General features: G+C 38.6%; 1 protein-coding gene across 3 annotated transcripts in view; it reads right to left on the bottom strand.

The window, feature by feature from the left end:
* Positions 1-27,358, bottom strand: part of C6 (complement C6) — an 81,770-nt gene that overhangs the window by 39,018 nt on the left and 15,394 nt on the right. For 2 of the 3 annotated variants that reach the window (XM_061129876.1, XM_061129877.1), the window contains 6 exons: positions 27,117-27,279; positions 25,029-25,185; positions 23,601-23,745; positions 15,478-15,619; positions 10,898-11,036; positions 5,184-5,384 (listed from right to left, as the gene is read on the bottom strand). In XM_061129876.1, the coding sequence (XP_060985859.1) occupies positions 5,184-5,384; positions 10,898-11,036; positions 15,478-15,619; positions 23,601-23,745; positions 25,029-25,185; positions 27,117-27,259 (927 nt within the window). In that variant the 5' untranslated portion in view covers positions 27,260-27,279. Of the gene's footprint in view, positions 1-5,183; positions 5,385-10,897; positions 11,037-15,477; positions 15,620-23,600; positions 23,746-25,028; positions 25,186-27,069; positions 27,280-27,358 lie in introns of those variants that run through there. The other variant, XM_061129878.1, reaches the window with a different exon arrangement.

Below are 27,358 nucleotides of genomic sequence, written 5' to 3'. Positions count from 1 at the left end.
CTTTGTGGAGCTTACATTTTAAGTGTCCATTAACTGAAAGTTTAATACTTGAATTTTGTCATGGAGGTGTGGCTTTGGAAAGGTAGAGGGACATTGTGCTTTTAGAAGCACTCTTACTCCCTGAATATCTGAAATGCCTGTTGGATATGCACATTGAAATAAGCTGTTCAAAATTTTCAGGTTGCTTTAAAAACGAAATTGTGGGAAATACAAGTGAAATTTTGGTAACTCAACTTAGTGCAAACATCTCCCTGGTGCCCCCTTGTCAGTTTCTGATGGCTAGAACTGGCTGTTTTGGACTAAAAAATTACATGACAGCAAGTTATTAACTATGTATGGTCTATTTCAACATTTTGTGAGACCTTGCATTATCTTAACCATCTTTTTGTTGGTTCATCTGTGTAAAGCAATTCAAAAACGCACTGAATCCTACTGAGGTAACTGATATTTTGACTTTGAAACAGACTATCTGACCAACCAATGTTTAGTCAGATCTGTGCCTGACAAAATAAAGCACTGAGTGCCACTGAAGGGCTTGAAATGATTTTCAAGCTTGTGGGACCTTGTTTTCAGTATTTGAAGATTAAGAGAGGTTGCAGAAGCATTTTCTATTTAACCTGAGATATCCTGATTCTGTTCAGATCTAATCAAAGATGTTGGGCTGAACCATACAAAGCTGCCAATCTTGTAAGTCAAAAATGGTTGAATATCAGAAATTTCATATGTGTGAACCTGATACTGTGAATAGCCTGAAATGTTTCCACTTTGAGGCAGATATTAGGGGGTCAAATAAAAGCTGTTTACCTACAGATAAGAGTTTTGTAAGTATTCTCTAGGATGTTTGAGACGTTTAGAAACCAGTTCTGAGAAGCAAATCTTAATATTGAGACTGGTGTATATGTGTGTCTGTGTAAGCACACATGCACACACACACACACACACACGTGTGGCTCAGACAATAAAAGAAACCTGCCTGCAATGCAGGAGCCCCGAGTTTGATCCCTGGGTTGGGAACATTCCTTGGAGAAAGGAATGGATATCCACTCCAGTATTCTTGCCTGGTGAATTCCATGGGCAGAGGAGCCCGGTGGGCTAACAGTCCATGGGATCACAAAGAGTCAGACATGACTGATTGACTACAACACATACATGCACTTACACACACATATATATTTCAACACCTCCATTTCTCTCCTCATCTTTGATTATATTTTTAGGCAGTCATTTCCAATCCTGGATATGATATTAGAGCAAGCTGGAGGACTTAAAAAAAAAAAAAAAGCCAGAATCACATGCCCAATCCCAGATAGTCTGAATCAGTAAATTAAAAGAAGGACCTGGGGAGACTCATTTTTACTTCCTGGTAATTCTGAAACTAACTTGTCTTAAGAATAGAGTTTGGCACATGAAAAGATGCTCAACATCACTCATTATCAGAGAAATGTAAATCAAAACCTCAATGAGGTACCATTACACGCCAGTCAGAATGGCTGCTATCCAAAAGTCTACAAGCAATAAATGCTGGAGAGGGTGTGGAGAAAAGGGAACCCTCTTACACTGTTGGTGGGAATGCAAACTAGTACGGCCACTATGGAGAACAGTGTGGAGATTCCTTAAAAAACTGGAAATAGAATTGCCATATGACCCAGCAATCCCACTTCTGGGCATACACACTGAGGAAACCAGATCTGAAAGAGACACGTGCACCCCAATGTTCATCGCAGCACTGTTTATAATAACCAGGACATGGAAGCAACCTAGATGCCCATCAGCAGACGAATGGATAAGGAAGCTGTGGTACATATACACCATGGAATATTACTCAGCCATTAAAAAGAATTCATTTGAATCAGTTCTAATGAGATGGATAAAACTGAGTGGATACAGAGTGAAATAGGCCAGAAAGATAAACACCAATACAGTATACTAACGCATATATATGGAATTTAGAAAGATGGTAACGATAATCCTATATGCAAGACAGAAAAAGAGACACAGATGTACAGAGCAGAATTTTGGACTCTATGGGAGAAGGCGAGGGTGGGATATCTGAAAGAACAGCATCAAAACATGTATATTATCTATGGTGAAACAGATCACCAGCCCAGGTTGGATGCATGAGACAAGTGCTCGGGGCTGGTGCACTGGGATGACCCAGAGGGATGGGATGGGGAGGAAGGTGGGAGGGGGGTTCAAGATGGGGAACACATGTAAATCCATGGCTGATTCATGTCAATGTATGGCAAAAACCACTACAATATTGTAAAGTAATTAGCCTCCAACATAAAAATAATTGGGGAAAAAAGAAAGAATAGAGTTTGGTTAAGCATGAGGGGCATGATATGTCCCATAATCCATTCAGAAGTGAACTAACAGGGGCTTCCCTGGTGGCTCAGTGGTAAAGAGTCTGCCTGCCAATGCAAGAGAAATGGGTTTGATCTTTGATCTGGGAAGATCCCACATGCCGTGGAGCAACTAAGCCCGTGTGCCCAAGACCATGCTCCTCAACAAGAGAAGCCACCGTAATGAGAAGCCTGCACACTGCGAGTAGAGAGTGGCCCCCACTTGCTCCTACTAGAGGAAAGCCTGTGTGGCAACGAAGACCCAGCACAGCCAAAAATAATAAATAAAAAATTTTATAGTGGGCTAACCATCTGTGTTATAAAAGGGATCTGTTTTGTTCTTTTTTACATGCTCATATCACTAGAGCTATACTCTTTTCAGAGTTTGATGAAAATAAGCAAGAAGCTTGAAATATAATGTGGTAGATGTGAATAGTGGGCAAAAATTAGAAAATTGATTTCAATTCCAAACTCTGGCATTTACTCATTTTACAATCATGAGAGTTACTTAGCTTCTTGTACTTGAGTATAGTACCTGACGCAGGGTAGGTCTGTGATGGGTGTCTGTTGAATTAAAAATAAATATATGGACTTCAATCTACTTATCTACAAGATGATGTTAAAAATATCTACCATTACCTGTTAAATAGTAAAGAAGGCTGAGTGCCAAAGAATTGATACTTTTGAACTGTGGTGTTAGAAAAGACTCTTGAGAGTCCCTTGGACTGCAAGGAGATCAAACCACTCAATCCTAAAAGAAATCAACCCTGAATATTCACTGGAAGGACCAAAGCTGAAGCTCCAATACTTTGGCCACCTAATGCAAAGAGCTGACTCATTGGAAAAGATCCTGATGCTGGGAAAGATTGAAGGCAGGAGGAGAAGGGGACGACAGAGGATGAGATGATCAGATGGCATCACCGACTCAGTGGACATGACTTTCAGCAAGCTCCAGTAGATGGTGATGGACAGGGAAGCCTGGCATGCTGCAGTCCATGGGGTCGCAAAGAGCTGGGCTTGAAGGAGTGAACAAAAACAACATTACCTCTTAGGGTTCTTTTGAAGACAAATGAAATGCTTGGAAAAATTATCTGTAAAGTACTATAAGTACTCATATTTACATAAGTGTATGAATGAATTAATAAAAAATACAAGGGGCACTATGGTAGAAACAGAAAGAGCAATAAAATGGTGCCCTCCAGTGCTGGTCCCATTGGTTCTGACACTGGTACTTTGGTCTACTCTTTTCACATCTCCCATCAAGTTCTAGGATTCAGGACTCAATCTCCCCATATGTCTCTTTGGAAAGAAGAAATCCTACTTAGAGTGGTGGTTGTAATGAGAAATAGATACTATTTTAAAAAACACTTGTAAATGTCTAAAGATGCCTAATAGATATCTATCCCCTAAATCATGTAAGAGCTGGAATACATATCTAGAAGATTTTACAAGCAAACAAAGGAAAAAGGAAGATATGAGGAAAGATTAACCAATGAAGATGCAGTTTTATGTATTGAAAAGTTCCATTAGTTCCTGGCAAGATTAGTAGATAAAGTCCAATGCTTAGAGTATTATAAATTGCAAATTTCCAGAGAGAGAACAAAAGAAAGAAAATAAGCTTGCATGTAATTTTTCCTATGTAACAATAGAAATTAGAAGATAGTAGAATAACTTCCACTAGATATCAAGAAAAGAAGACTGTGTTCCAACATTCCTTTATCCAGTCAAGATATTTTGCATCTTTATTGTTCAATGAAAAGGTAGACATCTGTAAATATATTAGGATTTAGGGAATATACCTCGAATGTATCCTACCTAAAGAAAACACTGAAAATATGGCAGTTGAATGAGAACAGGATCTCAAGAAAGGGAAGATGAAAGAAGTGGTGATGAGCATGTATATGGGATATAGACCTATATAATATATATACACATACACACATACATAGAAACACACAAATACAAAATACATATTATGAATTGAAATTTATCAGTATTATGTGAGGAACTGTTAATAGGAAAGATGGGATCCAGAATAAATTACTAATGAACATATATAATATAAAAAAGAATACAAAATAATCCCTAGGAATAGCTTGGAATACAAAGATTTTCAACTATCTCAATAAAACTGGAGGCTTTGGAGGCTTGTGGTGGTAGTGGTGGGGAAAGAAAGAAGCAAATATGTTTTCTAGATTGTGGGAATGGAATGTGGGGAGTAGAAAAAGGAATAATCCTTTGGTGGAGGCTATATATTACTTCATGGAATAAAAGAAAAACATTGGTTTAATTATGTGTATTAACTAGAGAAAGGTAAGTATCAGCAGAATTTAAAAGTTTAGTAGAACTTCCAAAATGACCAAAAAAAGTAAGCAGAAATGTGACAAAGAAAAGTAAAGAAACAAGAATCTAGCAACAAAGTTAAATGAGTGAGATATATTAAAGAGGGAAGGAGCATGATTAAATATTTCAGGAAAGATACTAAATAGAAGTTGGCTGAATTTCTCCAGCAAAGACCCTAGACTGTCAGATTATGTTAAAAGAAAAAAGCAACATTCTGTTACATGTGGTTTATAAGAAACGCACTTAAAATAATAAGACAGAAATTAAAATAACAAGAACACAACCACAAACACAGCCAAATGCTTGCAAAAAAGGCATTATTATACTTATTGTCTCTATAACTTTTGAAGTGGGCTATAACAACAAAAACGTAAGTCTACTTAAATCTATGTTAAAAATCCTACCATTTGATATTAAAATGATCTTCTCCTTGCACATTGCTGGAACTGGTGTTATTTTTCAGGAAAAATTAAAAAGATCAAGAACCACTTTTATTACCTTTTTCTGGGAGGCTTGAATGGCTTGTTTGAAGGCGGAAGTATGGGAGCTGCTTTGCCTTCTCTTTGAGGAATAGAAAATCGGTACATGAAAAGAGCTCGTTGCTAGGCCGGAACCCAAGGTTTGTTGATCTTTATTATCTTCAAGGGCAATTAAATCGTCATAGAAATCTGTTTCCAAATCATCTTCTTTAGTTTGCACCTGGAGGAAAATCCACAAGAAATAAAATGTAATTTAGGAAATTAGAGCTATTTGTGAACACCTAATGCAATGATCATAAGTTTGAGTAAACTCTGGGAGTTGGCGATGGACAGGGAGGCCTGGCGTGCTGCGATTCATGGGGTCGCAGAGTCGGACACAACTGAGCGACTGAACTGAATGCAATGATCATTCATTCATTGACGCATTCAGTAAACAGTTATTGTGCACCCGTTTTCCTAGAGAACAAGGAATAGTATTGTCCGTGTCTTCAGGAAGTTAATAGTTTAGTGAGGGAGAGAGACAATCAGACACTCAATGAGCATAGCATTGTGTTGCCAAGGGGATTGCCACAAATAACTATAAAATTCAGAGAGGCAATACTAGGGAAGTTACCATCAAGGACATGACTCCAAAACTGAGATTTAGTGAGGTGACAAGAATACAGACATGTGTTTAGTCTGCCTGTGAATTTGATGCTCTTTGTAAGCTAATGGAAGGTATCTTTCAGAAAATTGGGACCTAGAAAAGTATAGGGCAGATCTTGTCCTAATCTGCTCTGGCTCCATCCTGAACCCCTCAGCCTTATTCATATATTGGGCCTTAGCACTTCACTGGCCAAGTCTGCAAGACAGAGAACAAATCATCAATAATCCATTGGGTCTGTCTGGTAGGTGGTGATCAGTTTTTATCTGACCAGGTCTGGGAAGAAGAGAAATAGCAGCCAGAGAAACTTGAATTTTGAATTATGAGTACTTGATGAATTTTCCAAGCACAAGGTAAACCTTTGTTATCATTATGCTAGTCAAAAGAGAACAATGGACAAATTTTTAAAAGTTGCCAAGTTAGTTGATTGAAGAGTACCTCTTTATGTTAAAAATGCTTGTTTTGTTGGTAATGAAAAAAACTCTTGTTTTAAATTATTCAATATTAAAATGCACTGTGAGGCAAACCACATGTCATAGTTAAATAGCTTACACAGTTAGTCAAAGGAAGAAATAACGCAGCTGCAAGAGAGTCTTGCTCAACAGTAAAATACACTCCAAAATTCAGTATTCCTTTGAGACATTGCAGTGCATGCTAGAAAAGATATGTTGAGTTAAAAAATATATATATATTTGCATGTAAAGTAAGGACATTGGGTATCCTGGGAAGAAGCTCAGAGAAAAATCTGACCATGTATGTTCACTTGGTGAAAAGGCAAGTGTATTGCTGAGCAATGGTGAAAAGTTGAACTGGGAAACTGGGGCCAGGCCTCATATGTTCTGATAAAGCATTTGATTTGACTTCTAAAGGCAAGATTTTGCATCTAATAAGTTCTTTAACAATATTAATTGAAGGATTGAAAAATTGGGGATGCCACAGATTGTTTTGCAAAGATCATGTTAACTATAGCTAAATTAGAGGCAAGGAGAGCAGTTTAAAAAACTGTTGTACTTCTGTGTCTCTTTTTCTGTTTTGCATATAGGGTTGTCGTTACCATCTTTCTAAATTCCATATATATGTGTTAGTATGCTGTAATGTTCTTTATCTTTCTGGCTTACTTCACTCTGTATAATGTATAAAGAAACACAGAAGTACAGAACAGACTTTTGAACTCTGTGGGAGAAAGTGAGGGTGGGATGTTTCGAAAGAACAGCATGTATGTTATCTATGGTGAAACAGATCACCAGCCCAGGTGGGATGCATGAGACAAGTGCTCGGGCCTGGTGCACTGGGAAGACCCAGAGGAATCGGGTGGAGAGGGAGGTGGGAGGGGGGATCGGGATGGGGAATACATGTAAATCTATGGCTGATTCATATTAATGTATGACAAAACCCACTGGAAAAAAAAAAAAAAAAAAAAACTGTTGCAAAAAAGTCAGTTGAGACAGAAGAATGGCCAGGTGGAGGGCAACATTGGTTGGGTAGAGAGAAAGTGGTGGATTTGAAAGATATTTAGGAGGTAAATCAACAGAAGTTGTTGACCAAGTAGAGGTGTATGTGTGTGTGTGCATGTGCGTGTGTGTGTTGGGGGGCAGGGTGCAGAGAGAGAGAGAGAATTAATGAATGGGAATGCTGTTCCATGAACAGGAATATGGAAAGCCAAGACAATTTCAAAAGGAGGAAGATGAGTTCTTTTCATGATGTGTAAATAACAGCTGGTGAGCTCTGATTAGCTTCATCTTCCTAACTTTTCCCAGAAAGAGATGGTAAGCAAACTCTGGGAAAAAGGTTTTAATCCCCATTTTACATCTTATTTCTAGCCCATCCTGACTATCTGTGGATCTTGTGGGCTGATGACCTCCTACAGCTTGACACGTGTTGACATTTTCACTGTTGTGTCTGAAGAAAGGAGCAGGATTTGTAGGGAGGGGTAGAAAACAGTTGAGAGAGGCTGGGGAACAGACAGGATGGGTGACACTTGGTTGCTTGTGATGTGAGGGTTAGAGACAGAACCTAAAGTTCTGAATTTCACAGGGGATATAGAGAGGCTTTGGGGCACTGCAGACCTTTGAAGGCTTTCAGGCTTTAGCGTGCAGCAAGAGATGTTATCTAGGTAGGTCAGTATATTGGTAAGAATCAAAAAGACTAGTGATAACCACGCTCTGTACTTCGCTGGTGATAGCAAGTACTTAGCGTCTAGCCAGTAGCAAGCAGCAACTGCTAAGAAAAGAGATGAGGTGTCCTGAGATAGTGATACAACTCTGGGGACTGGTGCAGGGGTCGTACTGGGACAGAGCTCTGCATTTAGCACTTGGGATATCCCTGAGGGGCAGGATTCTTCCTACCATCTTCCATTCTGACTTCCTGTCCAACTGCCTTCCATTCAGCAGCCTTCTCTAATCTTTGTGTACCAGCCAGCTCATGATTTCCATTGTCTCAATATGCTCTGATACTGCAGAAGAATGGAAGTCAGATGCCTGCTGAATTTCTCTTCCTCTGCTGTTTTCAGTGAGGAATAGCTTAGATTTGCACAAATGTCTGTTAATGGCATGAACAAAGTAATACAGGCATCAGTGGGAAGTTAGCTACTCTAAGGAAAGTAGTGACCTCGGCTCTGGTCACTTCCAAATCTTTGAAGAAATATCACCATGACTTTCCTCAGCAGTTGAGTATTATCTAAAACTCAATGACATATAGATAGAGATCAACTCGGGCAGCTTCTAAAGGTTGAACAAGTTTCAGAACTACATGGATAATGAAAAGAATCTACTTCCTTCTGAATGAGGGATTTCAGGCTGTATTTCCTGATGAAACGTGGCATGCAGGCTTGGGTTACTAAGTTACATGGGTAGATCCAGTATTCTGCTGGTAAATGTTTAACAGCCAATTGTCTGAGAGGGCAAAAAACCAACCAACCAAACAACCCGGTGATTTAATACTACAGCATTTGCCTTTCTCATGCTGTATGTATTCCTACTATGCTGATTCCTACCTATGTGATACTCCTGAATTCAAACTTGGAAAGAGATGCACAGTAACAAATTATTATTTTTTGGGGGGGGTGGGGAAACTAATGGTTTATAACAATTAGTAAGGACTGCCAATTGTCTTTGATGGTTAAGTGTGCCCTGCAAATTATTACATAGTACTTCTATGATTTACAATAGATGCAAGTAACTTCAAGAGCATAGATTTGTGGTCAAATGTGCCATAATAATTGAGAAGAGATATATTTTGAGTAATTATCATCTGTGTTTTTAATATCTTTATTTAAATTTAAATTTAATATCTTTATTGAATCTTAATTTAAGATCATATATTTAATATCTAATAATGGTCATGTTTAATAATCGGCTTACAAAAGTCCTGAAAATTTAACAGTTGGCTGGAAAAGCTGGAAAAGCTGGCTCTAGCACATCATTGGTGAACTTCACAGGTGATACCTTTTAAATCAGACCTTTTAAACTCAGACCTGGCAATAGTTGCAGAGTCATTAATATCTTTCTTGATATTTTACTATCAAGGTCTCATCTGGCACAAATTCTAATTCCACTGTGCCATTTATTTGCTGCATTACTCTGAAAAAGTTTCTAACTTCAATGATCTTAAATCTCCTATTATTAGTAAGAGGAACATAAAATAAATTTCTCTTTCTGGGGAGGTTGTTATGGCACTTGAGTAAAACTCATAGTATTATTTAAGAGTAAAGTGTTAACTCTGCCCATATTTGCTATCCTGTGTTGAGCCAAGATTTTTTACTTGTAAAACTCTATAAAAGAGATGCTTGCTGAGAGTATAGGCAGTATTTTTGGGGGAAGTTATTTATTTTGAAAGTAAGCTAATGGATTGGTTGTTTATGAGCTAGAAGCCTTCCTTCCACATAACAATAATGTATATAAATGTTTGGGTTTTAGCTCTGTCTACAAAGCCTACATCTTAGAATAGAATACATCTTCCATCATTTACAGAATTCTTGATGCTATCTTTTCTTTGGAAATATGTCTCTTCTCAGTTCTTTTTCAGCGTTCCAGCAAGAACTTCTCTACCTCCCTTGGTGGTTAGCATCTTCTGGATCTGTGGTGAGAGAGTAAGTATTTTCTTTACCTGGTCAGGGTCACTTGTTACTCTTGTCACATTTACTTCCAGGCAGAGGTGGGACATCTCAAGGTAAGTCTCCCCAAAGGAGTTTGAACTTGGCAATTGGATTCCAAGGATATTTCTCCACATCCATTAATATGTATTAGATGGTTTTTAAGTTGAGTTTGTCAAATTGGAAAATAACTGTATTTATATGAATATAATATTTTTTTTAAAGGATCAAATAACTTGCTGAATGCATATTATCTGAAAAGTGGTCTCAGAAATCATTAGATTTTCTGAAATTCTCTCTAGCATGTCAAATTTGTATGCATGGATATAATCATTAAAGTCATGTCTTTCCTGTTTGCCTTATCATAAATGAGAAGAAACAAATTGTTTACTTTAGTTTGGCAAGTATGGAATACTTATCATGTGTAAGGCACTGGGCTAGATTCTAAGACTATATAGTACACTACTCCTTATCACTCAGAAAAATGAAAAGAAAACTAAACCAACTAGTAAAATGGGATGGAAGGTAAGCAGAATTACCCCCATTATGCTTAAATTCATCTGGATTTTTTAGATGTGTTTTATGTCTAAATTTTGTGGTTATCTGAGAGAACTATGGTAGAGGATTCTGAATATAACAAGTCATTTATCTGAGTGGGGACCTATTATAGCTATTTGTTCATGGGAGAAAGCATGGACTCTGGAATTTGGAAAAGTGGTGCTTAACTCTTGAACCCAACTACTTAATAGATGTTTAACTTTGGGCAAATTAGTTTCCCTGTTTTGCATCTGTGAACTGATGATGAAAACACTGACATTCCTGAGCTGTGGAAGGAATAAATGTCAGCACGTGATAGTGATGATGATGCCAGCACATGATAGTGATGAAGAATGCTCATTACCTTTTTATTCTGTCCCTTCCTTCATGACTATTTTTTCATTGAAATTTAGCTTATAATCACCATTGGCATTTGGAATGCCCCCAAGATAGGCTGTCATACCTCGAAGTTGACATTTTCTAGATTGGCCGCAACACGGTACGGATTACTTGCTCTACTGCTTTTGACAGTTCTACACACTCCTCCAGTGAAAGAGTTATCAAGGACTTCTCCTCTGGGCTCTCCTGCCAGGAAATGAAACCTAGAAACAGAGTAATTTTTAAGAATTCAATAGATGTAAAGCAGTCTTTAAAATTTACTGTATTTATATGAAAGAAATTCTCCTCTTAGGCATTTTTTGACTCTTGACAAATGGCTTGAAGGAAAGCCCATATTTTCCAGTTTATGGTGAGGTATCCAAAAAGGTCTGGAAGTCAAAACTCAACCCCTTTGGCTCTGTTAGTTTCTCTCTGTTAGTTATTCTCTCTCTATTCCACTTATTTAATTGTTCCAAGCTTTCACTATGAAATAAAATTTAGGTTTATAATTATTTCATGACTTACAAAACCAACACAAACTTTGAAAGCAGATTATGAAATAAATTACTACATAATTTGTGCCATTCTGGGTCCACTCTCTTTACTATCATACAGGAAAAGAATTCTTATAAAGAGCTAATAGTGAAATAGTAATAGCAATATTTTAATAGAATTATAATCATATTATTATTGTTTTTACTAATAACTATAATGATATTTAAAATCTGTTTAACAAATGCTTACCCTCTAGGACTGTTTGATTTATATTTGATATTAATATTATATTTATTTAATATTTATGACAACCATGTGATATAGATACAATTATTATACCCATTTTACAAATGAGGAAATTGAAGCACAGAGAGATTAATTAGTTTAGTACAAATCAAGTATTTCAGAAACTGTTTTGTGGTAGATAAGAACTTCTCCAGACTGCTAATTGTTTTCCAAGTTGTTATAGATATTAATATCTGTTAAAATAATTCTGTTAAAAAAAATTTCTTGTCAAAAATTTAGTATTGCTGAATCACATATGATGCGATAATGGGTGCATGCTCAGTTGTTTCAGTCCTGTCTGACTCTTTGCGACCCTATAGACCGTAGCCCACCAGGCTCCTCTTCGCATGGAATTCTCCAGGCAAGAATACTGGAGTGGGTTACCATGTGCTCCTCCAAGGCATCTTCTCAACCCAGGGATTGAACCCACATCTCCTGCGTTCCCTGCCTTGCAGGTGGATTCTTTACCACTGAGCCACCAGGGAAACCAATGGTGAGATGATAGAAAATACATATAATGGCATCTGCTGCCCATTTCTTGGCACAGAGCTCCCAAACCCGTGTAATTTATGTAGTAAGAGCCCTAAGAGCATCTTTTGTTATAATATTTGGTCTTTGACCCCAGTTTTTGACACAAGGTGTCTAACCCCTTGGAATTTCTTGAGTGATAGAAGTGTCTTTTGTTCCAAAGAGGTGATTCTTTGTGGGCTTCTGAATGGGTGCTGGTCACAAGAAAGATCATGCCATGATTCAAAGCTTAGAGTTTTTAGCTCTACCTTCCATTCTCCAGAGAGGGGAAAGGGGCTGACAATAGAGGTAATGATTGATTACAAGCCTATGTAATGAAGCCTCCATTAACATCCCAAAAGTATGGGGTTCTGAGAGCTTCCAGGTTGGTGAGCACACGGAGGTGCAGGCTCATGCCCCTTCCACATCCTTGCCGTACCAATCTTTCCCTTCCCAACAGGATGTTTATCTGTATCCTTTATCATATGCTTTCATAGAAAACTGGTAAATTTAAGTAAATGGCTTTACTGACTTCTATGAGTAGCTCTTGCAAATTAGTCAAACCTAAGGAGGAGTTTTTGGGAATCTTCGATGTGACAGAAGCACACGTGTGAACCTGAACTTGCAGTTGGTGTCTGACATTCTGGGGGAGTGGCGGCAGTCTTGCAGGACTGAACCCTTAACCTAGGGGATCAAATACTATCTCCAGGTAGGTAAGGTCAAAATTCAGTTAAATTGTAGGGCAGTCAGCTGGTGTCACAGACAATTGCTTGGTAGGGGAACACCCTGCCTATGTCTGGCATCAAAAGTGTTGTGCTGTGGCAGTGGTGTGAGAATAAAATATGTATACAATAGGAAGACCCACATGTCAATCAGATCTCAGTAAAACTGATAAAAAAGAATGATTCTTACCTTTCCTGTAAGATATATCTCATAGTCAAATTCTCATCCATAGTTGAGTTTGTATCAGTGGGCCTTTGAGAGAGGAAGTAAGAGGAGCTGGTCTGGGAAAAACTTTCCAAAGTACTTAAGTTAGCATGACTAACACAAGTATTTAGGGCTCATTTTCTGAGTTAAGAGGGGTCAATGAGGAAAAAACAACTGATGATCTTATACTGCCTTATACAGTGTACTTATAAGTTCATCACAAACTAGAAAGGGCTTGAGAAAAATGGCTCCCAGGTCATGAGGAATCTCTCTGATGGCAGTCACTGCTGGCACAGAGGCCGAAGATAGGACTTTTGTGCAGATGGCTCTGTTAGGGCACCCCAAGGAGACTTTTAGAAGTGAAGTCAGCTATGTAGCAGTTTTCAGCTCTATTTTCTTTACTCGCCTCTGTGGTATTTAAGTTGATTTTAAATATTTTGGTGTCTCAAACACACTGTGGCTTTTAATATTTTAGGTTTCTAAAGTGTTTTATCTAATTTGCCTTTAATGTTATATTTTATAACTTTTTGAATTTCATTAGAGTTTCTGTATATAAATATGCACGTGTGTTTGTGTATTTATTTCTACATATGTGTGTGTGTCTGTGTGTATGCATTTGTACTTTGAGTCTGAGAGAAAACAAACAGCACACTATTATTGCCTGACTTCTTGCTTCAGATTTCAGACCTGGTGAGTGATGTTGACAAAGAAGCAATGTTGGAATGTCTTCTTAAATTCTTTATTGGAAAGATGCCATTTAAAAGTGAAGGACAGTCACTCAGGAAGCTTCTTTTTTTGGGTAGAAATGTGTTGGAGAGAAGCAGAGATTTTAAGGCCAGAAAATTAGAGATTCCAGTAAGCAGCTCTCAGAACTCTCAATCCCTGGGGAGGCGAGGAGAGGACTGGCTGTCCCCGAGCCAGTGGGTTTTGCTCATTTCTGAGAATCCCTGGGACAACAGCTCTGGTTGGCAGAGTCCCACATGGTCCTTCTGCCAAAGTACACATAGCATGTGGTCTTTCCCATCTGTAACTCGAGAGTCTAGATCAACTGAACAAGAGGTGAGTTTGTAATGTTACCCAGAATCAATCAGAACATTGGAAAATGGGATTATCAGTGGGAGTTTTTGGCTGAGTTTTTCTTCCAAAGAAAAGAAAAAAGGAAACCATTTCTGCACCTTGATAAGAAGATGCCGTGAAACACTCTTGTTGAAATAACTCTAATTAGGAGTTCTCAGGACAACCTCAAATCAGCTTGTAGCCATCCAACTTAGAGATGGGGAAAGTACAGCTGAAAGATGTTCACTTACTTGGTCATGATATTGTGAATTAATGCAGAAGTAGGTGGTGGCTCAGACGGTAAAGAATCTGCCTGCGATCCAGGAGACGCAGATTCGATCCCTGGGTCAGGAAGATCCCCTGGAGAAGGGAACGGCTACCCACTCCAGTATTCTTGCCTGGAGAATCCCATGGACAGAGGAGCCTGGCGGGCTAAAGTCCATGGAGTTGTGAAGAGTCAGGACACAACTGAATGACTAACACTTTCAGATCTAGAACAGGGCTCCTCTTACTTCCAGATTAATGGCTGTTCTCCTTTACTGCTGTACTTGAGTTTGGTTCTATAGCTGCTAGTTTTCATTCTAATCAAATGAGGTTATATTTGCAACTGCTGCTGTTTGTCTTTGGTGCCTCAAGGCTGGTTTTTATGCAAGCCGGGCAGTACAAGTAAAGACTTTAAAAATCTCACTACAAAGCAATAAAAGCCTGTATAATACTATTTGCTTTCTGGCCAAAAACTGAAGGGAGAATTATTTATCATAAGAACAGGGGAGTAGAAGAAATTACCTTTACTGGTTTTTCTTATGCTTTCAACTAAGGCTTAGCTCTTGTTTTCTCTTCTTTTTCTGCTTGTTTGTTTGTTTGTTTTTTTAAATAGGATTGTAATAGGGAAATATTGTGAATAAATTTTAGAAGATCAAAGCACAGTGGTGATTTTTAAAATACCAGTCATTGCATGATGCTTAAAAATCATTTGAAAAATGGAATATTTCCTGCCATATCAGTAAACAAAGGATGTCACAGTCATCAGCAATTGCAGCTACCACCAATGGTGAACTGGTGAGCCCTGAGGGAACTCAGGAAGGAAAGAATACCTGCCATAAGACTTTAAACAAACTATGTTTATGAAGTACTCATAGCATTGTCTACTATGCACTAAATGTGAAAATGCTAAATTGAAATTATCATTTTAATTTATTAAAATGCTAAAAATTAAAAATAATTATTTTTATCATTAAGCCTGGCAGCCAAGTATCAGGGACAGATAGGACTAGTGGGAGGTGTAAGAGGTTAATGAGGAATGTGGGCAATGGTGGGTCTCACTGCTTCATTGCTGCTTACAACTCTGGTTTTGAGATGGTTTTACTTCCCAAATGATAAAAAGATGTTACATACCCCATGCCCATCAACTGTACACTAGGGATGGGGTTATGGTTCCGTAAACATACTGTTTTTTTTCTCCCACAATTCCTTTCATCTGAATTGTCTCCGCAATCATTTTCTCCATTGCATTCCAACTTCCTGGCAATGCAGCGACCTGGTCAAAAAATAGTAACGTGGACAACAAATGGTCATTTTAGAGAGTATTTATTGATTTGAAACATGATTACTCTAAATTTCAAGGGAAAGTAGAGGGCCAGTGTTCATTATTTTTGATAAGAAATAAGGAAATGGAATAACAAACTGATATTTTATCTTATTTTTTAGGATTACAAGAGTCCAGATAGAATTGTTTAGTCACTCTTGAGCTGATTGTCTTAAATCAAAGAAATAACTCTAGAATTCCATTCCCACTACAGTGAACTTGCTGCAGAAATCATGTTCTGTAGGAGAAAATTAAAAATAGGCTCAGAATTTTGTTTTAATTCAGGATAACAGACTCAAGGTCACTGCTTTTATTTTTAAAAAGCTATATAATTTCAGACACACATGTCTACTGGTACACATAACAACATGACTTAATGTCTAAAATTTTATATTGAGAGAAAGAAGCTGGACACAGATGAGTCATGCCATCTGGGTCTTTTATCTCATGTTCAAGAACAAGAAGGATTAACTAGAAACAGGAAACAAGAAACTTTTGGGGTTTATGGAGATTTTCTGTACCTTGATTGGGGGTTGTTTACATGGGTGTATGTATTTGTCAAAATCAAATTGCACACTTACTATCAGTAAATTTTACTATACATAGTTATTTTGAAAAGTGAAAAAAAAAAAAAAAAGTGAAAGTGTAAGTCACTAAGTTGTATCTGACTCTTTGCAACTCCATGGACTGGTGCCCTCTAGGCTCCTCTGGAGTTTTCTAGGCAAGAATACTGGAGTGGGTTCCATTCCCTTTTCCAGTGGTTATTCCTGACCCAGGGATAGAACCTGTGTCTCCTGCATTGCAGGCAGATTCTTTACTGTCTGAGTCACTAGGGAAGCCCCCACTTTACTATACATAATTGCGTATTTTATTATAGATATTCACTATATATGGTTACTGTTATAATTACCATTAATAAGAGTTTCACTACATACAATTTACTATATCTTTTTTTGGGACACATTAAATGCCTAGATACCACAGTGTTAGATAGCAATTTGTGTGAGTGAATTTAGAAAATAGTACCAACTCAGATAATTCCCTTTCTTTTAAAACTTGCTGAATTTCATAATGATCCTAGGGAACAGTGTGTGCCTGTATGTTACTGAAATTGAAACACTCTGTCTACAATGACAGATAGCCTGTCTCCTGCTCCTCAGTCTCTTGCATATAATCAGGAATGCTGGCATCTGTACCATTATGTACAAGTCTCATCAACAGTGATTGAATATTTTACTCAGGACTATCTTGTCTGGAAAATTCCATGGACAGAGGAGCCTGGTGGGCTATAGAGTCCATGGGGTTGCAATGAGTCAGACATGACTGAGCCACCGAGAACCCTCATACATACACACACACACACACACACATCTTGTTACCTATCTTAAATTGTGATCAACATTTCAATACAGCTATGCATGACTATTTTGATCAACTGAAATGCTTGAGGAAATTGGGTATTTTGTTGAATTGATATATATATATATATATTTTTTTTTTTTTACTAATAAAGAGTTCCCCAGAAAGCACTTAGTTTCAACTTTTGAAGGGGAGGGGGATAATAATCTTAAAGGATCATAGAAAAAACAAGAGAATTCCAGAAAAAACATCTACTTCTGCTTTATTGACTATGCCAAAGCCTTTGACTGTGTAGATCACACAAACTGTGGAAAATTCTTCAAGAGATGAGAATACTAGACCACCTTACCTGCCTCCTGAGAAATCTGTATGCAGGTCAAGAAGCAACAGTTAGAAGTGGACATGGAACAACAGATTGGTTCCAAATTGGGAAAGGAGTACGTCCAGGCTGTATATTGTCACCCTGCTTATTTAACTTATATGTAGAGGACATCATGCAAAATACCAGACTGGATGAAGCACAAGCTGGGATAAAGACTGCCAGGAGGAATACCCATAACCTCAGATACACAGATACCACCCTTATGGCAGAAAGTGAAGAGGAACTAAAGAACTTCTTGATGAAAGTGAAAGAGGAGAGTGAAAAAGCTGGCTTAAAGCTCAACTCTCAAAAAACTAAGATCATGGCATCCAGTGCCATCACTTCATGGCAAATAGATGGGGGAACAATGGAAACAGTGACAGACTTTATTTTTCTTGGACTCCAAAATCACTGCAGATGGTGACTGCAGCCATGAAATTAGCAGACATTGTTCCTTGGAAGAAAAGCTACGACCAACCTAGACAGCATATTCAAAAGCAGAGACATTACTTTGCTGACAAAGGTCCATCCAGTCAAAGCTATGGTTTTTCCAGTGGTCATGTATGGATGTGAGAGTTGGACTATAAAGAAAACTGAGCACCAGAGAATTGATGCTTTTGAACTGTGGTGTTGGAGAAGACTTGGGAGTCCCTTGGACTGCAGGGAGATCAAACCAGTCCATCCTAAAGGAGATCAGCCTTAAATATTCATTGGAAGGACTGATGCTGAAGCTGAAACTCCAGTGCTTTGGCCACATAATGCGAAGAATTGACACATTGGAAAAGACCCCGATGCTGGAAAAGATTGAAGGTGGAAAGAGAAGGGAGCGACAGAGGATGAGATGGTTGGATGGCATCACTGACTCAATGGACATGAGTTTGAGCAAGCTCTGGGAGTTGGTGATGGACAGGGAAGCCTCACATGCTGCAATCCATGGGATCATGAAGAGTTGGACACGACTGAGCAACAGAACTGAACTGAAGAATCTTCAGTAAGAAGGTGGAATGTAATGAAAGTAATTAAATCATCCTTTGATTATTCAAAATTTTATATCAAGACACTTATTATAGGTATGAGCATCATAATCACACAAGGGTGAAAATATAGAGGGAATTGAATTCCTGTCAGTCCTAAGATATAACCTGAAAGATACCCCGTTTTTAAAAATAACACATCTCTGGTTTTTCTTGTTTGCTTTTCTTAGAGCAGTGCAGAATGGGTAATTTAGTTTGAAAGAAGGATGCTTTACCTATAGGAGAAAAAAAGGACACATCTTACAGTTTTTGAAAGTTTTGGACCTAGTACTCACAAATTTGAGCAAGAGCTGATTTTTTATATTTTACACTAAAACTCCCATTTTATCAGATGGAGGTAGGGATACACATGTAAGGTACAATTCTCATTAACCTAGGTTTGTGAACAGGGTACCAGATATGTAAGAAAGTCTACTCATTTGATACTTCTGTAATGGAGCAGGACCCTGTGGGGCTTTCCCAGGACTGGCCTTCTCCCATATCCTCTGCTTTAGCTCCTCTCTGAAGTACCTACTGAATATATATATATATATATACATATATATACATATATATATATATATATATATATATACTGTATATATATATACATATATATACGCATTTGATGCACATGCCCTGAGTTGTTTCACAGGTGTGAAAACCCCCCACCAAATGGAAGATGTTAACCTCTTGATGACCATGAGCACATAGCCCCAGGCCTCCTGGAGTCTAAGGACTGATAAAGTTAACCTCTGTGACACAACCCTGTTACCTCATCACCAACCAGTCAGAGAACTGTGCATGAGCTGATCACATATCCTGTGACCCCATTCCCTCACCTGGCTTTTAAAAATGTTTTACTGAAATGTTTCGGGGAGCTCGGGGTTTTTTAAGGGCTTGAACCACCTATCTCCTTGTACGACTCTGCAGTTAACCTTTCTCTGTTCCAAACTCTGACATTTTGGTTTGACCTCGCTGTGAACTTGTGCTAACAAGTTTAGGGATATTGTAGAGTCTCTTTTAACAAGGGTGGGCTTCCCTGGTGGTTTTTTTTTTTTATTTTTTTTATTTTTTTATTTTTTTCTTCCAGTGGGTTTTGTCATACATTGATATGAATCAGCCATGGATTTACATGTATTCCCAATCCCGATCCCCCCTCCCACCTCCCTCTCCACCCGATTCCTCTGGGTCTTCCCAGTGCACCAGGCCGGAGCACTTGTCTCGTGCATCCCACCTGGGCTGGTGATCTGTTTCACCATAGATAGTATACATGCTGTTCTTTTGAAATATCCCACCCTCACATTCTCCCACAAAGTTCAAAAGTCTGTTCTGTATTTCTGTGTCTCTTTTTCTGTTCTGCATATAGGGTTATCGTTATCACCTTTCTAAATTCCATATACATGTGTCAGTATGCTGTAATGTTCTTTATCTTTCTGGCTTACTTCACTCTGTATAAGGGGCTCCAGCTTCATCCATCTCATTAGGACTGGTTCAAATGAATTCTTTTTAATGGCTGAGTAATATTCCATGGTGTATATGTACCACAGCTTCCTTATCCATTCATCTGCTGATGGGCATCTAGGTTGCTTCCATGTCCTGGCTATTATAAACAGTGCTGCGATGAACATTGGGGTGCACGTGTCTCTTTCAGATCTGGTTTCCTCAGTGTGTATGCCCAGAAGTGGGATTGCTGGGTCATATGGCAGTTCTGTTTCCAGTTTTTTAAGAAATCCCTGGTGGTTTAGTGATAAAGAATTCACCTGCCAATTCAGGAGACTCAGGTTTGATCCATGGGTCGGGAAGATCCCCTGGAGAAGGAAATGGCAACTCACTCCTGCATTCTTGCTGGGAAAATCCTACAGACAGAAGAGCCTAGAAGGCTCTTCTTGGTTCATGGGTTGCAAACAGCTGGACATGACTTAGTGACTAAATAGCAACAACAACATTAGCAAGGGTAGGGATGAAAGCAAGAGGACTTCTCTTGAGCGATGTTTAGGAATGGGTGGCAGTGTGGAATAGGACTGATGGGAAACAGTTGAGAATGGTTCCAGGTCAGGGAAACACAATGGAATAGGAAGGGGAAAGATTTGTAAGCCACAAATATATCCTATACCAAAGAAGGAATGGCAGAGGTGAAGGGACATTTCAATAGTACAGGATTTGTAGAAGTCAGCATGCTTTAGCCAACACATGCATGTATATATTTACACCTGGAATTATGTAGTCATTTAGAATTATATATGATTTTCCTATTTACTTGAACTCTGTTACTACATGGTATATTATTTTTATGACCAGTTGCAAATTCTCATCTCTGTGTTAAAGTTAGGACTTTGAGAGGAGTTGGCATAGTGCATGGGGATTTGCCTCAGAGGTACTTCTCAAAGATCCATGTATACATTAAAGAGATAATTTGAGAGAATAGCATTGAAACTTGTATATTACCATATGTGAAATAGATGACCAGTGCAAGTTCGATGCATGAAGCAGGGCACTCAAAGCCAGTGCTCTGAGACAACCCAGAGGGGTGGGGTGGGGAGGGAGGTGGGAGGAGGGTTCAGAATAGGGGGACACAGTGCACCCATGGAAAAAATTTAAAAAACTAAACAAAAAAGGTAGAATTAGCCTTGGGAGATTCTGAAGAGTAATCATGAGAGTATAAAGGAAAGATAGAGATTTTTTTTCTGTTATTAACTGATCTAAATATCATCCTGATATTTGTCAGGATGACTTACATCATCCTGATATGTCAGACAAATAATGGTCCAACCAACCTTCTATTCCTTTGAGAGTGGCATTAGTGGATGTTTTTAGGAGAGTACAGTGGTGTATCATCTCCAGTGGAATATTCAACAACCAAGAGGCCATGGCATTACCCGGTCAGAATGGATGCCAACCATATTTGTACCAGAGATTAACTAGTTAATGGTTGGATCCTAGGAATATCTAGGAATGTCTGATGAAGGTATCTGGACAGTAGGGCAGAGGTCACTCAGAGAGCTCAGGGTAGCAGCTGCTTATCAACCATTATAGATGCATTTCAGTAGCTCAGTTTATATCACTAGCTATGGACGTATTATTGATGAATTAGAGACTGCTGTGTCCATACCAGTAACTTTCCTGAAATCACTCATTTTGAACTGGTAGCACATGGATATACCTAAAGACTTCTCAGACTTGTGGATATTTTTGACATAAACAAACTCTTTCATAATAAATTTCATAGATTTATCATCTATTGAAGAAAAGAGTTCTCCCTGGTAATCTATTCTAGAAACTACCCTTCAAGCTTCAAATTGATGTGCCTCAGTTCTAAACTTTTATCTTAATATTCTGGATATAGTGCTTAGGTCTGTATTCCCCTTAGCCATTGCCATCAAGGTTTTTCTCATATTCCTTGTTTTGTCAATATGTGACATGACCTTATTTATATACAGAAATTCAGAAATTTATTCTCTCATAGTTCTGGAGTGCAGAAGTGCAAACAAGATGTTTGCAGGGCCATGCTCCCTCTAAAACTCTGGGAAGATCCTTTTTGCCTCTTCTTAGCCTCCAGTTGGCTGTTGGTTGCTCAGTTGCTCAGTCATATTTGACTCTTTGAGGTCCCATGGACAGTAGCCTGCCAGTCTTCTCTGTTCATAGAATTTTCCCAGCAAGAATACTGGAGTGAGTTGCCGTTTCCTCCTCCAGGGGATCTTCCCCACTCAGGAATCAAACCCACATCTCTTGTATCTTTGGCATTGGCAGGTGGTTTCTTTACCACTAAGGTCACCTGGGAAGCCCTTTATTTACATAGGCATAATGTATATCTCCCTACCCATGTCTCACCCTCATATCCTGTTTAGGGGATGAGGTACAGAGGGAAAACCCTGGAACCCGCCTTCCTGCCTGACTTTCAGAAAAGATTGGTAAAGCTGAAAGCAGGAAGCAAAGAGTAAGAGAAGAGAAACATTATGCCCAAGTCTGGGGTCAGTTTTCTATGGGAATTTGAAATCTGCCATCTAGTTCTAAATACTTTTCAATGTATTTTAGAGTACACAAATAATTTGGATTTTATTAATCAGAACTCTAATTTTATTTTAACTATAATTGACTATTTATACAAGAAATCAGTGAACTGTGGCCCATGGACAAAAACTGACCTGCTACTTACTCTTGTAAATAAAATTCTATTGGAACATAGTCATGCTCATTTTTTTTTTTTATTATTATTATTATTTTTTTTCCAGTGGGTTTTGACATACATTGATATGAATCAGCCATGGATTTACATGTATTCCCAATCCTGATCCCCCCTCCCACCTCCCTCTCCACCCGATTCCTCTGGGTCTTAAGCTGGAGCCCATTATACAGAGTGAAGTAAGCCAGAAAGTCATGCTCATTTGTTGATATACTGTCTATGGCAGCTTTGATGCTGTGATTCCAGAGCTGAATAGTTGCTACATAGAATGTACGGCCTGCAAAGCCTACAATATTCACCACCTGGACTTCTCCTGAAAAAGTCTGCAGAAATCTGACCTAGATGGTTCAACATGCTGAGCTTTGGAAAGCTATTAATTAGCAAGAGAATACATAGATTAAGTAGTATATTCAAGGTTTGATTATAATCTAACAATACTTAAATATCAAAATGTATGAATCGGTATGAGAATTGGACTTGAAGGGAATGTTGCCATTGTTTAAATCATTTGCAGTCTCCTCTTCTGTGATTATCTTTGGAGTCATTCAATCGACCATACCAGAAAATGTGTTACATCATCTCTAACCATCCCCTTTACATAATATCTTAGCATTAACGTCCTTATCTTAATAAACCATATTAAAATTTTAAAATACATCATTCTTTTTCAATTGCTTATTCTGAGTCTACAATTGTGCTTATTAATAGCTGATTTTTAAAAGTATCTGCTTCCTCCTCTGTTTCCTCCTCCTCATTCTCTTCCTCCTGTTGTATAACAGTGTAGGAACCTGGGAACCTGTACTTGATGAGCAAAGGAATCAGGTAAGCGGTCAAGATGATTATAGCCTGAAAGCTGTAATTTTACACATGAATAATGTGTAATTGATAGCATAATATCCCTGTCTCCCTAAGCTTAAAATAAGGTGGGACTTTTCTATCATGACTTTCACTGGGAGTCAATTGGAATAACTTTAGCCATTTTTAGTGAAGACTGAACATTTTTCAAAAGTACATTACCACTGTCACAGCGGAATTTATTCTTGCAGTCAATCTCTTCAATTTTGCAGAGCTTGGATGGAATGCATGGCTGAAAGGTCATGAGAGGCTCAGTACATGGTTGTCCTCCAAACTGACTGGGGCGCAAGATGGATCTTACCTTAAACTAAAAGGGAAAGAGAGAAAGGTGAATAACTCTGAGGCTGGGTCAAAGCCAGAAAGTATCTAAGAAAACCGGGCTTCTCAGTCACAGTAGTGATTTTTCCGATAGTGGCATTTCCTAAATTACTGATTTTTTTTCCAATTCTGTTATTGTGTTTTCTTAGGGAAGTCAATACTTTTGGGGTCTCATTTGTCCAACCTGTAAAACGAGGAAGTGGGACAACAAATTTCTGAAGATTTCTAACTCTGAAATCATAGGATTCTAAATTGAATCAAAATCAAATGCACAAATATTTACTGAGCATGTCCTGAGTACAATAAATCTTCCAGGTCATAACAGTAGCCTTTTTATTTCTCACAGATAGTGTAAAGTGATAAATGTGAAAGGATTGGGGAGATGGGCTTTTGTATGAAGAAGTCACTGTGGAAACCAAGGCTGGTACATTTTCCATGCTTTGAAAGGTTTTAAATCATCAGCAGTAAATCAAAGAGTCAGGGAAGGATAGAAACAGAATAGGACTCAAAAGTACTGACTTTAAAGTCAGAAAAATCCAAGTTCAATATGTAGTTTTCTATTCTTTCATGGTGCGTGCTTGGGTAAATTACTTAACCCCTAATGAGCTATAACTTCCTCATCTGTAAAATGGGTAGAAAAACAATGTGATGTAAAGTTTGAATAAGATGATGTGTGCAAAGGAACCTAAACTGTCTCTCTGAGATAGTGGGTGCTTTCCTTGTACTGGGTGAATTCCTTTTACTTCCCTAATGTCTGAATGCTTAGCACCTACCCTGATGGGGATTCATGTGGGCCAGGGCCCGACCTGGATTGAACTTAAGGTAGGTAAATATTGCAACTGGGAACAATAAACAAATGGAGGGACTTTCCCCTAGTAAGGACAGTTAAAGAAAGGGCAAGGAGCCATTTTAATTAATGCTGTCTGATTTTAAACCTTGGACTGAATTGCCCATTTTTTGGCACCTGTTTTTGCTTTGTGAGCTCTCATAAGGCAGAGGCAGTGGAAATCAGAGCTGGGTGAGTGCAATACCAATCCTTGGGGTTGGGGGCGGGGGGAGGTTGCAGGCAGAACTTTTTTTGGTATTCATATGCCAATAAAACATGTCAAGTGAATCCTGCCTTCCCCTAAAACATTTCCCTCAGTGGAAGCTGGGACAATTTATTTTCAGAAATTAAAGTAATTCATCATTTCCGTGATTGTTGAGTTTGTCAGGAAATTCAAGAATTTAACTGTGATTCTCATTTCCTGAATATACCCACATGTCACTTACCCGTTTTTGAACACATGGGTCGCAGTCTGACCATGGTCCATAATCTCCCAGGAGGCAATTGATAGGGCAAGTTTGCCAGTTACACTCTCTGGACTCCTGCTTGGTACAAAGCTGGTCACAAAAGTTTTCAAAATAGTACTGATCTCTAACAATCCGTCTATAATAAGGAGGAGAAAGCAGCTTAGAATCAGTGTTTTTACTGTGGCTCCAGCCCCATAAGAAAAATATTCATTGAGCTCAATTACAGTGAATAAAAGGAAAGAGGTTTTCATGGAAAATCAAGCAGTCCAGCATATGTACAGTTTTTACCACTTAATGGAACTCAAGACTGGGTCCATAATTTGTGGGGCACAGTACAAAATGAAAGTGGGGGGGAGCATATGTTCAAACAAGGCTAAGCACCAAAGAATTGTTGCTTTCAAACTGTGGTGCTAGAGAACTCTTAAGAGTCCTTTGGACTGCAAAGAGATCAAACCAGTCGATCCTAAAGGATATCAATACTGAATATTCATTAGAAGGGCTGAGGCTGAAAGTGAAGTTCCGATACTTTGGCCACCTAATGTGAAGAGCCAACTCGTTGGAAAAGACACTGATGCTGAGAAAGATTGAAGGTAGGAGGAGAAGGGGATGACAGAGGATGAGATGTTTGGATGGCATCACTGACTCAATGGACATGAGTTTGAGCAAATTCTGGGAGATAGTGAAGCACAGGGAAACCTGGTGGGCTACTGTTTATAGGGTCGCAAAGAGTCAGACATGATTGAGCGACTGAACAGCAACACATATTCAAAAATTCTTAAGAATTTCCAAAGAGAGGAGGCAGAGCATGAAGCCAAACCACAGCCCTTCTCAGAGAGGGATCCTGTGTGACTGCACAGGTTACACATCTATGAAGCCGGCCCTGATGAAATTCCTGGGAGGGACTGGAAGAAAAGGAGAGAAGAAAGTTTCTGCAAGTTGCTTAAAAGATGACAGTGCAGTGTGGTAAGTACAATGACTGAGATAGAGCCAGAGCTCCGTGGGGCTAAAGATGAAAGGAGAAAGTGACATGAGAGATACATTTTGAAAAATCCATGTGAGTTTTCCAGGCAACAAAGGGAAGAGCGTTCAGAGGGAACAGCTTGTGCACAGATTAGCAGTGAAGGAGTATGACATGTCCGTGGAGAAGCCTGTGGGATGGACCTGAGAAGAGCATAACTGAGAGGGATGGGCTTTTATTATGGTACTTTATTTGGTAGGCAGTAATGAGCTCTAAGGGACTCTTTAGTAGGGAAGTATTATGAACAAATCTGTTCTTATATCCAGAGTGGATGGTTTATTGAGGCCATCAGGTGGTGATTTTAATGAGACTCACACTACATATGTAAAAATACTTTTCTAAAATAGATCTCTAAAAAGTGCCCTAACAGTTAAAACACATTAAATATATGCCTTTTTTCTTCCAAGTCACGTGAACATCTTCATGGAACAGAAATATCTAACAGATTTAAAGAAACTGTGGGGGAGGAATAATCTGAATTAATGAAAAGAGCGAATTATTAAATGTTATCAAGTAAAACACAGTTTTCTTGCCTTCTTGTCCATGCCAACAATCGAGCTAATAGCTAGCGGTGCTGCTCAATTGAGGTCCTGTTAGACTCAGTTTAATGAGTAGAAAATTCTCTATAATTAACTCACTAACTGTAGGCAAGCAGAGTTATGTGCTGATTGAAAAAAAAAAACCCAAGTAGTGATTCTAAGTAAATTAAATAGTCAACTGAAAATATTGCACAGATTCTTAATTGAATTTCTTTTAAATGCTTCAATTTTATGGAGGGAACAAAAGTTTCCACTTTAAACTTACGTGGAAAAGACATCAAATTCCACCCAAATTCATGAGTTCTTTTTAAAATTAAAAAAATTTTGCAGATTGTACTCTGCAAAAATTATACTTGCAGATATATTTTCTTTCTCATTGCTTAGTGTGGCACTTTTTGATTTTGCTAATTCTGTCCTTGAGGTTTTCCAGGGCACAAAGATAAGCTACAAAGCCCACACCCACCTCTCTCTGGTCTGGGTTCCAGAATTGCAGGTTTAGCCCACACCCACCTCTCTCTGGTCTGGGTTCCAGAATTGCAGGTTTTTGAGCAGCTGGACCACTGAGTCCATGGGTAATGATCACAGAAACAGGCTTGGCTCTTGTCAGTCAGAGCACTCAGTAGGATAAAATACAAGATGGAGTGTCTGGCCATGCCTGGAGGGCCTCCAGATCCTGAAAAGAAATGATTTAATACATATCAAACATTCATGGGGTAAAACTTAACAAATCATTCTCAGTTACAGCCTCAAAT

This window comes from Dama dama, chromosome 25 (assembly GCF_033118175.1).
Source record: "Dama dama isolate Ldn47 chromosome 25, ASM3311817v1, whole genome shotgun sequence".
NCBI lineage: Eukaryota > Metazoa > Chordata > Mammalia > Artiodactyla > Cervidae > Dama > Dama dama.
This window is presented reverse-complemented; position numbering and strand designations above follow the sequence as displayed.